General features: G+C 45.0%; 1 protein-coding gene across 4 annotated transcripts in view; it reads right to left on the bottom strand.

Annotated features, from left to right (window-relative positions):
• Positions 1–15009, bottom strand: part of Adgrf5 (adhesion G protein-coupled receptor F5) — a 97108-nt gene that overhangs the window by 24459 nt on the left and 57640 nt on the right. For all 4 annotated transcript variants that reach the window (XM_052745385.1, XM_052745386.1, XM_052745384.1 and 1 more), the window contains exons 4-10: positions 11826–11996; positions 9899–10075; positions 9665–9774; positions 7576–7634; positions 6762–6907; positions 4696–4917; positions 3869–4072 (exon numbers count right to left, since the gene is read on the bottom strand). In XM_052745385.1, coding sequence (XP_052601345.1) covers positions 3869–4072; positions 4696–4917; positions 6762–6907; positions 7576–7634; positions 9665–9774; positions 9899–10075; positions 11826–11996 — 1089 coding nt within the window. The remainder of the gene's footprint in view (positions 1–3868; positions 4073–4695; positions 4918–6761; positions 6908–7575; positions 7635–9664; positions 9775–9898; positions 10076–11825; positions 11997–15009) is intronic.

Genomic DNA, 15009 nt, shown 5'->3' with positions numbered 1-15009 from the left:
TTTGAGGCAAATTCCCAAGTGTTGATTTGACATCTCCAGTACCTCAAACTCAACACGTGCAATTTATTTATTTTTTCCCCCCAGACAAAACTCACACATCCAGTGTTTCCTCTCACTGATACTGGCAGAAACACAAATTTAAAAGCTTAAAGGCCACTTTAATTACCTGCACTTCCTCACATTGTGCTTCCATTCACTTGTAAAAATGCTCTCTGAGTTTATACTCCTGAACCGAGGCTGTCTCCCTCAAAGCAAGGTCACTCTCCCAGGCCCCACTGTTTGTTGACTGAACTCTGCAACTGATTCCATGTGGGACTCAATTCTCAATTATTTCACGCTTCAACTTACTCACTAGGCTACCTAAAGGTTTCACTTTCTTTCTATAGCTGACTTGCTTTGGGTTTGCTAGAGGGTCTCACTATATAGCTCAAGCTTGAATTTGCTGTATAGTTCAGGCTGGCCTTCAGCTTGCGATTCCCCTGCCTCAGCCTCCCAAGCTTCCAGTATAAGTAGACACCACGAGCCCCCTGAAATGTTAGTGTTCTAAAGCTCTTCTTGTCTAACGAACTTTTACTGTTAAATTCTTGATGTGTGTACGGTGAAGTCAGGTGCTCTTTTTTTTTTTTTTTTTTGGTCTTTTTGAGACAGGGTTTCCCTGTGTAGTTTTGTGCCTTTCCTGGAACTCGCTTTGAAGACCAGGCTGGCCTTGAACTCACAGAGATCTGCCTGCCTCTGCCTCCCGACTGCTGGGATTAAAGGCATGCGCCACCACCGCCCGGCCAGTCAGATGTTCTTAACACAGTGTGTGGTTCTGAAGGACTGGGAGCTAGACAGACTCCTGGCAGACAGACAGATGGGGAGAGGACAAACAGAAGATGGCAAGCTTCCAGCTTCTTCCCCACCCCTTCTGAGACAAGAGCTTGGCATCTCAGAACAAAGACCTAGTGGGCTTTTTCCCCCCAGCAGTATTCCCCACTCCACCAGCGGACCAGCCCAACAAGTTCAGGGCTGTAGCAGGACAGATTTGCCTGTCTGCCTCCCTGTCTTTGTTCCAACTGACCAGCCCTAAACTGAAGAAGAAAAACCTCTCAAAACCCCAGTGAGGAGGGATCTGGCTTTAGACTTCCCAAGACCCTCCTTTGCTTTGCAGAAGGTCTTTGTCTTGCTTTCTCTTGATGGGCCCTACTGAGTGTTTTCTCACCCCTGTGTAAGCCTTCTTCAGCTTCTGAGTCCGTCTGTCTGTCACGTCTGAGATTTCTCCCGTTGCTACCCTTCATCCTCAAGATATTTTTGTGCCTTTGAATTCTTCAGTTCGCAGACAAACAAACCTGATTCAGACCCCTAGATGGTAGCAACGTTTATTGCACAGTATGCTCTAATCTGTCCCTCTCCTCTGAACCTGCTTCTTCATCCTCTCAAAACCCAAATCATATCCCGGCTTTCAACACACCATGCAGCCTGGGACCTGGATGCCCCTCCTCTTCCTGTCCAATGTAAAAGTCCAGCCTTCTCACTCAACAGGCAAGCCAATAAGCCATGCAGGGTGAGATGTATAGAGAAACAGACAGAATAATAGAATGTCCCAAGGATAGGTCCCACAAAAGAAAATTCAGTACAGCATGTAGGTTATAGTGGGGGAGGGGCGGTCATTTCAGATGGGTGTCTACAAAGGATTTCAGAGGATAGGATGTTCTTCTAAGCCTTAAAAGACAACTGGGAATTTAACAGAAATCAGGACTGTGGTGTGATGATGTGAGGCGGTCAGTGTGCTGTGGGTGCATAAACCAGCAATTCTCATTGTAGAACTTAGCACTTCATCAAGCTGCTGTAGGGGCCAGGGCTGGGGTCAGGATGGGGAGATAACAAGTTATGCAGGAAATCCATTGTTCTGCAGCCTGACGGTCTGGCAGGACTTAGGAAAGTCTGCAAAGGGGTCACCAGAGAGAGAGGTCCTGGAGCATCCCACTGCAGACTTCCTGGTTCCTCTGCCAGAGGGCAAGGTCTGTCACCTTGCAGGGTTGAAAGCTCCTTCAGCGGAGCCATGGGAATCGTGCAAGGCCTCTCGTCCATCTGGCAGTTCCTTCAGGATGCCTGTGCCACCTTTTCCTCATAAACCAGGGAAGTCACTAAATGGCTGTGCCAACATTTTTCAGGTTTACCAGATGTCTTTCTCAGTCATTGAAGGTCTAATCATATGCCCCAGGGCAAATGTGCTTTACAGACTAGAGGTTGTCAGGAAAGTGTGGGTGGAAACGGACTTTTCCACACTAAAAGAGTAATAATGATATAGCATAGTCTTAAGAGCAAAGACTTTGTAATGTATACACTTACTGCATTCACAAAGTTTGTAGCGCTGCGTTTTAGTTCAAAGATTCTTTTCCTTAAATGTTTGTACATTATACAATTGTTTCTTAAAAGAAAAGATGGCTGTAGTCCCATATGGTTTCTAAGTAGCAAATGATCCTTTGTATCTAAACCACTGGCAGCTCCATCCAAAGCTGGCTCACCGGATGGAGAAAGTGCTGGTTACTATAGCCAGCCTCGTGACATGATATCAATGGAGAACCCAAATTCCTTTCTTTTCATAGGGTGATAAACTTGGGATAGTAATTTAATCTGGATCCTAGTTTCCTTATTTTCTCACTGGAAGTAAAACTACTAGCTTCAAAGTTGTGACCAAGTTTAGATGTGATCACTAGCAATCATGTTTGTTTTTTGTTTAATGGATTAAAATTTCTGCAAAACTTAGAATTTTTTTTAAAGGTTTGTTTATGTTGTGTGTCTAAGTGTCTTCCCCGTAGGTGCATCTGTGCAGCACGTGTGCACATGGTGTCCAAGGAGGTCAGAATGAAGTATCAGATTCCTGGGAACTCGAGTTTCACATGGTTGCAAGCAGCCATGTGGGTGCTGGGAACCAAACCCTGGTCTTCTGCAAGAGCAACAAATGCTCTTGCTCACTGAACCATGTCTCTAGACACCATTGCTGCTTTTCTTTATTGTTATCATTTATTAGTCTAAACTGGAGGGTGGGGAACTTCAGTTTAGATCTCAGGGCAAAACAAAAGCAGTGTTGGGAAGATGGATCGGTGGGTAAACCACTTCCATATATGTGTGAGGACTGGAGTCAGGTCCCCAGCATCCATATAAATACTGCAGCCTGCCTGTAACCCCAGCGTGCAGAAGGGAGAGATGGGAGATCCCTGGATCAATCAGGTTAGCTCTACTAGCAAAATTCCTTTAGCTCTGGGTTCAAGAAAAAGAAAGCATTCAAGGAGGAACCTCAGTGTTAGCCTCTGCCCTTTACACATGTGCACCCCCGCACTGTATGGCCCAACAAGTGTAAACACATACACACCCCACATACATATACATACAAAAAACCGAGTAGGAATTGACATGAATTAACTGAAAGAGAAATAAGTCTGCAGAGAAATGAAAGCTGGGAGCAGAGAGACAGAAAAAGCTGAAGCAAGTATGTAAGCTAGTGACTTCGGGTAGGATGAAAATGAGAAGCTCTGGTCAGGTCTCAGTGAAACCTTCATGACCTCAGCGTTGCTGAGGATCATGGGGAAAAAAAGGCAGAGTGGGCCATGCTATGGACTAAGTCTCTAGGGTCACTCCCTCTCAGGTCTTTATCTGCTGGGATCTTGCCCAGGACACAAGCATGCTGTTTGTATGCAAGTACTCTGGGAGGTTTGCTGTAGAGCGTCTAAGCTGGTGCTGGCATCGAAGCTAGTTTTTTGGGTTTTGTTTTCATGGTCCAGAATAAATGTCATTCCTCCTCTGCTCACAAGATCTCTCACTTTTTCTTGGCTGAGAGGCAAGCAAAGAGCCCTCTTTGCAAAAGGTCTTGATCTACCACTCTTACCTAGAATTCTTATTTCCCCTTCCTGCTTCCATTCGATTTTACTCCAGTTTGCAATGTTCTCGCTGCAGCAGTTCAGAGATATAGGGTTGCTATCACACACCACCTTCCTCTCTTCCTTGGCCAAAATCCGAATGGGGGTGACATCTAGTTTTCTGGAGTCCCCAAATTCAAAAATATCCAAGGTCAGCTTGCAGCGATATTCACCTGTAAAGAATACACCAAATTATAAATTATTATCACTCCTATGAATTTCTCTTAATAAAATTGAGCACCCCACGTATCATGGCATCTGAGATTTGATGCAAGGACCCCTAAAGGAATATTCAGAAGCTGACCAAGCTTCTGTTGAAGCGCGGTCCTATCCTAAGGCTCCCAGCACAATGTCTAATTATCATGTGGGCAGCAGAGGGACAGCTTCTGCAGGGAACTGGGTCCAGGGTCACACTAGAGAGAAGTCAGGGATCTGGGCCTAGGGACAGTCTCCAAATAAGGTCAGGTAGAGAACAGGGCTTGGGGGGAGGCAGTCGTCCATGTTGCCAAGCTCAAAGAAAGCTGCCAGGCCATGGTAGACTGCAACCTCTGACCAGCAGGGCCTCCTAGCAGATATATACACACTCACACAACATTTGCACACACACACACACACACACACACACACACACACACACACACACACACACACACGAATGCCATGGGATGCATTTTCCATTTTGGAACATGAGCCATCAGGCTTCTTGTGGGCAGCTCACCCCCGTCCCCTGTTCTGTGGGCTGTCTCTCTGAGCACACCATTCAGCTCCTCCCACAAGTCTCAGGTGGGAAACCCACCTGCATCATGCTCCGTGAAGTTATAAATGATGAGGCGGGAGACCAAGCTCATGTTATTGAGGATAGAGGTGTGAATGGAGAATCTGCTGCCATCCTTCATGTCCAAGTGCTTTCCTTCATAATACCAAGATGTGTTGGAGGACACGATTTCACTTTCACACTCCAGAGTGACGTTGTCTCCTTCAAAGATGACTTCCGGTGTAACGGTGAACTTCGTTTCATCTGGGAATTCAAAGACAAAGTGTGAGGGTAACACATCAATGAACGTAAACCATGGACCCGACTCTCCAGACTTTGCCTCCTCTCCCTCTCTTGAGGGTTCTTCTCAGCATCTGCCTGTCACAGTGCTGCCCACAGGCTCCTCTTACCACTCTTTGAGTAACAATGGTCCCATTGCCTACTGACACACCAGAGCCCATGTCTGGACCCCACTGGAAGAGAGCATCGAAAGTCATGCATTTTCCACCACTATTTTTAATGATCTGGAACAGCAGTTTGGAAGCCTCCCCATGCATCAGAACCAGGTCTTTGTAGGGCTAATGTGGTGCAGATGAGCTCTGAGACTCACCCTCTAAAACAACAATGGAACCCTACTAAGTGTCGGTATCTGCTCTGATTCCCGCCCCCCCCCCCACCCTGTCCACCACAGTGTTAGCCTTACGTTTATGGATCTTTTGAATATATGAACATAGGAAACTCACAGGCCCTGTGTTTCTGTTAGAAACCCTGTCCCCGTCTCCCTGACTTTCCAGCTGTAGCCGTGTTAGTTAAGGAGGGGCAGACGGCACACAGCACTCCAGGCCTCTGTAATAAGAAACATCCCCATGATTTCCTAGCCCTTTCTCATTTCCCTCATTTTTTAAAAACATGCAAAGTATTATATTTCCTTATGGCTTTTTTTGTTTGTCTGTTTCAAGATAGGGTTTCTTTTTTTCTTCTTTTTTTTATATTAACAATGTGTAGTCCATTATCATTTGACAGATTCAGACAAAAAAAACTCCATTATAAATATTAATAATAATGTCCAGTCCATTAACATTTGACAAATTCAGACAAATATTTTCATTACTTATCCTATGTAAAACAAGTAGTTTCTTTTTAAAAGTAGATTCAATAATCTCCCTTTTTATCTTATCATATCCATATTCTCTTTTTTCTTTTCTTTTTTTATTAAGAAATTTTCTACTCACTCTACATACCACCCACAGACCCCCCTCCTCCCTCCCCCCCCACCCTCTTTCCTAAGCCACCCTGCATCCCCACATCCCCCAAATTGAGGTCTCCCATGGGAGTCAGCAGAGCCCGGCACACTGAGCCTAGGCAGGTCCAAGCCCCTTCCCACTGCAACAAGGCTGTGCAAGGTGTCACAACACTGGCACCGGATTCCAGAAGCCTGCCCATAGACCAGGGACGGATCCTGATTCCCCTGTCTGGGTGGCCCCCAAACAGTTTGAGCCAAACAACCACAAGACAGGGTTTCTGTTGAAGTCCTGGCTGACCTGGAACTCTGTAGGCCAGGCTGGCCTCAAACTCACAGAGATCCTCCTGCCTCTGCCTCCCAAGTGCTAGGATTGAAGGCATGTGCCATCACTGCCTGGCCCATTATGGCATTTTAAAATAATTTTTTTTGAGTATCCTCTTCCCAAACTTCCCCCTCATCCCCCACTTCCACCCTTCTACCCCTGGGAGCTTCCTTTCTGCCTTCCTTTCACACATTAAATGTTAGGATCTACATATAAGAGAGAACACGCAATTTTTGTTTTTCTGAGACTCGTTCACCTGGCTTCGTATTTTCCAGATTCATCTATTTTCCCAGGAATTTTCATAATTTCATTTTTCTTGACAGCCCGGGAAGATCCCATTGTACATACACACTGAGTTTTTATTATCCGTTTGTTTGTTGGCAGACGTCTAGGCTGATTCTGTTTCCTTGATGATGTCGTGACTAGGCAGCAGTGCACACAGACATGCAAGAACCTCTGTGGCAGACTTCCTAGGTTTAATCGACACCATCACCATGCCCACCCCAAGTGGACACGAGCGATAATGAAGTGGGTTCCACTTACTGCTTGGCGTTCCTTGGAAGGAGTTGTAGTCCATTCTGTAAGTCTGGTTAAGGCTCTGTGTGACTTGCTCATTGGCTTTGTGAAATGATCCAGGCTGTGGTGCCGATGATAGCTGGACCTCATAGTTCACAACCACGCTGCCTTTGCTGCATAGAGACCACTCAGTTTAGTAAAGCAGTCATTGATCTAGGAGAGTCCTGATCGTTGTGGCTTAGGGCATGGGAAAGCAAAAATAGCAGAAGCCAACTGGGTACTATTATCTTCAAGGAACTGCTAAAAATAAGCCTGTCTTCAAATGTTAATGGACAGCCCAAGGTATATAAAGGAGAATTTATATTCCTTGCCTGGGAATATAAACCAGAAAAGTGACCTGATGGGGAAAATGAGCTGAACCCACAAGGTTTCCAGGCTCCCGGGGAGTCCTTCAAGGCACACCAGAAAACCTGCAATCTCGTCTACCTAGCAGAATCTTCTAGTAATTTCTTTCATATCACTATCTGATATGATTCCACTTTAACATTTCAAACTCTCAGAACTACAGATGTATTTCTGTTTGTAAAATTTTGGTGCACATGAGATGCACACACCTTTGTGTTTCCTTACTGCTAAGGAGGTCCATCTGTAAAGGGTAGGGGGATGCATCATGGTGTTCCCTTTTCCTGTTCACCACTGTGGTCTGGTAATGGCTCTCACCTCTGTCAAGCTGCTCCTGCTGAGCACCCCACATGATAGCCCAAGGATGTTTCGTCTCCTTTCCTGGTATTCTAAATTCTGCCCTCATTAAAAAAAAATGAGCAAACTACATCATTCTTACGTGAACTGTGTCACAGTCGCCGATCTGAATCCTGGCAAAGTTTTGTAACCCTCTCGGAACTGGAAAATACAGCAAGAGAAGAGTCATGTAATCAAAGCCTGGTGAACGATACCAGAGGTTTACACGTGCTCTTTATCAACCTGGGTACGGCTTTATTTTGTGTACTTTGCTAGTGGTGGCGTTGGCAGAGCTGTGAAGGAGCAATTTCTCATAACTTGAGTCAGTTTTTAGAGAAGGGGACAGCTGATTAGGTGCACAAAAAGACTGCTCAGGGAAATGCAGGAGAGAACAGAGAGAGGCTGTGGGGGCGGCGGTGGGAGAGAGAGAGACATCAAACTCCAAGTGGAAGGGAAAAGGGAGGAAATAGTATGAAAGAGTTCGACACCAAGCCTGACAATGTTCAGAAAGATCTTCCAAGGACACGTGAGTGTCTTTCTAGAAATCCCCATGTCTACCAGGCACACAGCACTTGTATGCATTCTGAGGTAAGGAGCAGAAACATGTTCCCGAGTGTCAGGGGCAGCACTGGGGGCTACTTACTTAACCATAGCCAGAGAGTCGGAAGTCAGGAACACCCTCCTGGCGGCCATCACACTTGTTCCCCGCCTTAACACCCCTGTGACTTTGGTGAAGCTGGTCTCATTTTTAATGATGTGTTCATATTGTTCTTCTGAATATCAACCCTATAATAGGTCCTGACTGATCCAGGTATCATAGTTAGCTTTCAATGCCACTTGCCACAACCTGGAGTCACCTGAGAAGACAGCCTCTACTGGAGGAACACCTAGGTCATGTTGGCTTGTGGACACATCTGTGGGGGATTGTCTTGATTGTTACTGGACAGGGGAAGACCCAGCCCACTGTGGGCGGCACCATTCCACAGGCAGAGTGTCCAGAGCTATGTGAGACCAATGAAAGCTAGGTGAAAGCTAGCAGCAAGAAGCAGGCAGCAGGGTGCATTCATTCCTCTTTTGACTGTGGTTATGATATAACTAACTGCTTTACTTTCCCCAAATGACAGACTGTGCCCTGCAATTTTAAGCCAGGTAAACCTTTTCTTAAATTGCTTTGTGCCAGAGTGCTTTATCATAGCCACAAGAATTAAGGTAGGCCACCAAGAAGTCTACATGTGTAGTAGGCCTAGTACTTAGGTGCGTAGTGCTCAAAGGCTATTATGTAATCCACCTTTCCTTACAAGCACAGAATTCAGTGACTGGTCTGCTATGTAGAATCATCATATGTCAGAGATGTCAATCAGGTGTCCCAAGGCTCTGTAGAATCAATATTCCATCAAGGCACCATGGAAAAGTCACCATTTTCGTGTGGCATGCTGGGATTAGCAGGGACTTCTCCTGTCCTGAGGCAGGGGTCTGTCTGTACTAGGAGCTATGGGAAGTCATTATCTCAGCCCATGTGTAATAGCATTCACCACACCAGTGAGGAAGCAGTGTTTGAAATGAGCTAGTTCAAGCAAAGCATTTACCTTTAAACGGCTTAATCTAATACCAAGCACTGTACAATTCATCTGGGAGACAGTTAACACTTGCAGAGACTTCTGTGATTTGCCTCAGTAACTATAAACTGTCCCTAGAGTGAGTGCCTAGTGACCTCCAGGCTAGAGAAGTCTGAAACTCTCTGAGCTCAGTCTTGAGTTGGATGCCAGTTGATGTTAGGATCCTTATCTATGTGGGAAACCCCTGCCCATTTTGGGGGCAGCACCACCCACTAGGCAGAATGTTCTGAGCTATACAAGACAGGAGAATGCTAAAATGAATGCCTGAATGAGCTACCTACTACTCCTGGACCAGGCTCCCGAGCCTCTGAATTGATTTTAGTGAAGTGATGCCATCAAATCTTATCTGAATAATTTTTACTCAGGGAAGAGATTCTACTTATAGGCCAAGGTGATGGCCCTGTCCTCTGAATGTTGTTTGATTTGAGTAGTTCTTAATTCTCCTTCTCAGGTGGATTTCTATAACTTCAAATCCTTACACCTAGATTATACACACGCAAGCACCCTGTCCACTGGGAATGGGCTTGGCTTGTTCCCCCTAAGCAGTTTCTTGGGTAAGCAACAGCCCAAACCTACCGCTCTTTCCAAGTCAGTCTTGTAGGACCTATAGAGGGCAGAGGATGTGTTCTTGAGGTCTTCTTGAAATCCTATGTTCAGTCTGACTCTGATTTTTAAGGTAATATATGCTGAAAAACACAGGGCAAAATGTAAATGTCTCCTTGGTATTTGAATACAGACAATACAGAGAGACATTTGCTTGAGGTAAAGTTGAATACCCATTCAACAAATCTTCAAAGAACAATTGCATACCTTCTGGGAGCTGGCAGAAAGGTCCCTGGGGAGGAAGTCCTTTCAGACAACTGCAGTGGCGGCCTGACAGGGCACTGTCATGCTCTTGACAAGTGACACTGTGGAGACACCTTTCCCGAGGCCACACATAGCCTTTCTCACAGGAGCACAAGAGGTCATTTCCAGCAGGTGTGCAGACTGCCATCAACCAAAGAGAGAGGAGAGACAAGATGGTCACCGCCCTTACATTTGTAGATTGCAAATGTCTACACTTGAAGGAAATCCTAGCTCAGTTCCACATTGATCTTCTGGAAAGTTCAACAGAATCACATGAGATTCAAGAAGGCATATATACATCACAAAACCATTAGATGAGGTCATCTGAAAGGTGACATGGAGAGATTGTTGAGTAGCTACAGACTATTGAATCATGGATAGTCATGTTTTATATTGCATGGCCACTAGGTGTCAGTGATGAGTGGATCCCTTGATGTAGAGCAGTGCTTCTCAACCTGTTGGTCTTGACACACCCCCTCCCCCACCCCGACAAATCTCTATCTCCAAAAAATATTTACCTTACGATTCATAACAGTAGCAAAATTACAGTTATGAAGTAGCAATGAAAATAATTTGGCATTTGGGGGTTACCACAACATGAGGAACTGTAGTAAAGGGTCCTAAAGTATTAGGAAGTTTAAGAATCATTGATGCAGAATAAGGGACAGCCAGCTTCCAAAATGACCTCTGAGCATCTCTGCCCCTAGGAATTCGAAGCCTTTTTGGTGCCCTCTTACAGAACATGGTAAAAGTGATGGGATCATTTAGCGTATTCTCTCCCTCCCTTCCTCCCCCTCCCCCATCTCTTTTCTCCTTCCCTCCCTCTCTTTTCCTCCAGGGAAGTTGGCTACATGGCACAAAGACCTGTCAGGGAGAGAGCCAATGGTAAAGAATTAAGGTCTCTAAATGATAGCTACCTGGGGACAGAGGTCTTTCAAAAACTACCTGGTGAACTTAGAAGTGAATTTTCCAGCCCAGTGGGGGCCTTCAGATCAGAGCTTCCTAAGCTAGAACCACCCACCTCTGCTACTACTCCAAGATTCCAGACCTTCAGAAACTTTAAGATAGCACATGTCAGTTGTTCTATAGTGCTAAGAGTAATTTGTTACATCGAAATAAATCACAAATGCAGAATGTAAACAAATGCCCTTTCCATTTCTAGTCTAAAGAACAGCCCAAATGGGACGCTGATCTCACTGGAGACATTATAAAGGGAAGGAAAAAAAAAAGCTCTGAAAACAGAGACCCTTGAGTCAGTTTCTACAGTTGGCCCACTGAGATGTCTTTGGAAAATTCTCTGCAGATAGGTGCCCCCAGGATGCTGCTCTAAGGAAAGTCAGCGAACAGTCACCAAGTGACCATGGTGCTTTCCAATTTACAGAGCTTTTATAGGACAAATGGCAGCCTCATCTACGAGACCCCAAGTCTTTGGGGATGGTACACCGAGACAGAGGAGAAATGGCTTAGTTTAGTAGGCGGTTGTCAAACCTAAAGTCATGATCTGGGAGAATTTTGCTTAATGTCTTGCTTCTGATCCAGGTGTGTGCCTGGTTCCTATTTCCTGACCTATGACACACTCCCTCAAAGAAGAAGTTGACATACTGAGCCTCTCCCCATTGCACCCACACATTGTTCAGAGGGAAAGGATCCAGTAATTTGTCAGGAAGGGTCTGCTGGTATCTTAGGGGTCATTTGATGATAACTACCAAGGAAACCTCTGGCCATCATTTAAAATAAGGTGATGACTGGCTGGGAAATTTACTGCTAGCAAGTTCATTCTGGGAGGTGTGGAGTGCTAAAATCACACAGTCATTATTACACTTGGCTCCCGTGTTTAATTCGATTGTTGGCCTTTCTCCCGATATGCCCAGTCATCCACTCCCAAGCTCACCTGTTGTCACTGCCATGCTCACGATGCCAGTGGCTGGGTCAGTGCTATTTCCTTGAATCGGAAGACTGAGGCTGTTCAAGTGAGCTTTGACAGACTCCAGGAAGGAGATGTTTTCAAGACTAATCTCAATATCCACAGTGTATTCTTCCTCCACGGGGCCACCCTCCGCAACTGAAATGAAAATGCATGAAGACTGAGCATTTGCAGAGAAGGGAGAGAGATCCTGGTGGACACCAAAGCAAGGAAAGCCAGGGACACATTCACGGAGATACTGGGCATGCCAGCCCATAAGAATTGGTAATGGGCCGTTTTAGGAAAAAAAAATGTTTATCTACTCTACTCTCTCCCAGCTATTGCCCTCAACCTTGATGTTCAAGGCCAAAGGCCATGTGTGAAGAGCAAAATGGGGCTGGGGCAAGACTAACAGTAATGACCTGGAAGGGAGGCTCTCATACCTGTGCAGTCAATAAGCGCTCGGATCTCCACCCATAGGAATGGTTGTCTTTATAACATTGTGTTGTTTGCATACACTCTAAAAGCTGAACAGGCATGCATGCATGCTTGAAAACCTTCTAGAACACCCCCCATCATTAACTTCCTTTGGCCTTAGCTTGTACACAGGCACACAGTGCACTCTTTATATCAGCAACTGTGCTTCATATCCCCAATATCCCGAACTTGGTCAACAGAAGTTTGGCCACTTGAAAAGTGAAAATGCAAAAGATTCCCAGTTCTTGGTTGATTTTCAAAATTGCCTCCAGGCAGTTGAACACAGGCTCTCCAAACAGATCAGCTGCAAACACACACACACACTCACACACACACACACACACACACACACACACACACACACACACACACACAGAGACACACACAAACACACACACACTTCCATGTTACATCGTGTTTTGACTACCAGTTGTAAACTCCTGTGACAGGAACTGGTTCCTTCCCTTCTGATGACGTCACTCATCTGTCCCGGAGCTCATCACATAACAAACATGTGCCCAAGCACTTCTCACTAAGCCTATCCCCTACACCGAGTCATACATTCACTTCCCTGTCACTGGGCTAATCATTGCTCTAGCCTGACTGGAAAATACTATTGGAATACCCAATTAAGGCCGAAGGTATGGGCTCAGTTACTACCTCATGAAAAAGTTTGAAGGATAAGGTTGTTTTTCACACAGAGGTGTGGAGAATATTTTTAAATAGGTAAAAAAAAAATAATGAATACTTGTAAGGCCATTCCTTTAAAATTTAAATAAAATCAGGTAACATGATCTCTATTTTAATATGTAGTTAGAACTCTGTGTCTTCTTTCTAAAGACAATTGGTTTCCTATGAAATGCTAAGGTTTGTTTTAAGCATCCCAAGGACCATTGCTGGGAAACACTGGGAAAGTTAAGTATAGAAAACCCCAGTGGTTAAATATCTACTACTGGGAGCTAGAATGCATGTTTCTTTGGAGGTATAAAGTACATTAATCTCAGGCTATAACCTTTTTGGAAATTATTTCTCTTTGGCATTATTCTGTTTGCTGCAATGAACTCATTATTTTTAAAAGAACATTTGTGACGGTATTTTAGGAATGCATTTGATCGTATATTTCCTCCTTATACAAGCAGAACAAGACAGGTTTTCAGTTGGATGTGTGACATAAGATTGTCATCATGCCTCTTGGGCAGTGGAGGCAGTTGGATTGTGAGTTCAATACCAGCTTCAAATACATAGTGAGTCTGAGGTTCATCCAGGAGTCATGAGACCTTGCCTCAAAAACTAAACTAAACTAAAATTAAATTTAAAAGTCACTTGTGAAAAAAAAGTTACTTGTGAAGTTTAATATGGAGTCTTATCTATCATGACATACAGACATTGCCTCAAGTTTCCTGGTTTTTTTTTTTTTAATTCTCAAATGTTCTGTGATGAAAATAAGCATCCTGGAGGAATGACTAGTGTTAATTTGTGTGATTCTAACTCCAGACACACCATCCTGCCCACTAGAAACATTTCCAATAGGGCCACTGCACAGTATTTACATCTACAATCCAGAACATTCTTTTTCCCTGAAAAGTCCTGTGACCATGTTTATTCCCTCTGGTAAATTCACTAGCTCTGGGTCCTCCCATGAATGCAAACAGGATTTCCTGGATGGTGGCTGCCCTGGATGGGTGGGGTCAACAACAATCCTCTATCATCCACTTTGTTGTTTGTATGGCTGCGTGCGTCCCAACTTGACACTGATACCTACCTGAGGGTCCTCCCCAGCCCAAACCCCTCCTTCCTGTGCCCCTTTCAGACATAAGAACCGAAGTGTGTGCCTGAAGCAATAGCTGTCCACGAATGTCAGCACTCCTGGTGAAGGCCCAGGCAGTTCTGCTTAGATTTTCACAAAACTGAACCGAAAGCATACATCCTGGGAAGTGAAGGACCTTGTGACTAGGGAGAGTCAGCCTTTGGGATTCACGCCGCTGTTAGCACTAGCCGCTAGGGTCCTCTTCTCCCACCCGTCACTTTCTCCAACACCTCAGGAAGCTTTAGAGTCACCCTCAGGTGACTTATGCACTGATTAGGACCTGGAATCTACAGTTCCTCCTCCACCTCCCCCCTTTTTTCAAGAGATCTTGCCATAAACCCAGGCTGGCTTGGAGTTTACTGTGTAGCTTAGGCTAGCCTCTAATTCACGTTCCTCTTAAGTGTTAGGATTTCCAGCCTGTGCCCCTGTGCCTGGCCGGAAATGTCTCTTTTTGAAAACAATAAATTCTCTGAAGAAGCCTCAGACACACCATTGCAATTAGGCAGCCACAGGCTTGTCCTTGGGTAGTACCCACTCCTGACCTTGACTGAGAGCTACTCACATCTAGGGCATTACGTGCCCAGGTGAAGTGAACTGTACTCTTATATAGAGAGTTAGGCCTGGATATCTGCTCTATTAAAACCTTCTTATGGTGATTTTCATGTGCAGGTGGCTGGAGATCAGACATTCTAAACCAAATGATTAAATATTTCTAGTGACCCTGGAGAACTGACTTTAGTAGACTTGCTTTTGGGGTGTGTTGCCTTTTATGGTCAGTCATCTGCTGCTGTTCCTGGTGGCAAATAGGCACTCCCTTGTTATATTTGCTTAGCCTCTTGTATTTTTAAGATTTTCTTATTTACTTAGATGTCAGTATACCATAGACAT

The sequence above is a fragment of the Peromyscus californicus genome, unplaced genomic scaffold (assembly GCF_007827085.1).
Source record: "Peromyscus californicus insignis strain IS unplaced genomic scaffold, ASM782708v3 Scaffold_19__1_contigs__length_69161282, whole genome shotgun sequence".
Taxonomy (NCBI): Eukaryota; Metazoa; Chordata; class Mammalia; order Rodentia; family Cricetidae; genus Peromyscus; species Peromyscus californicus.
The sequence above is the reverse complement of the archived record's forward strand: the minus strand, read 5'-3'. Positions and strand labels throughout refer to the sequence as shown.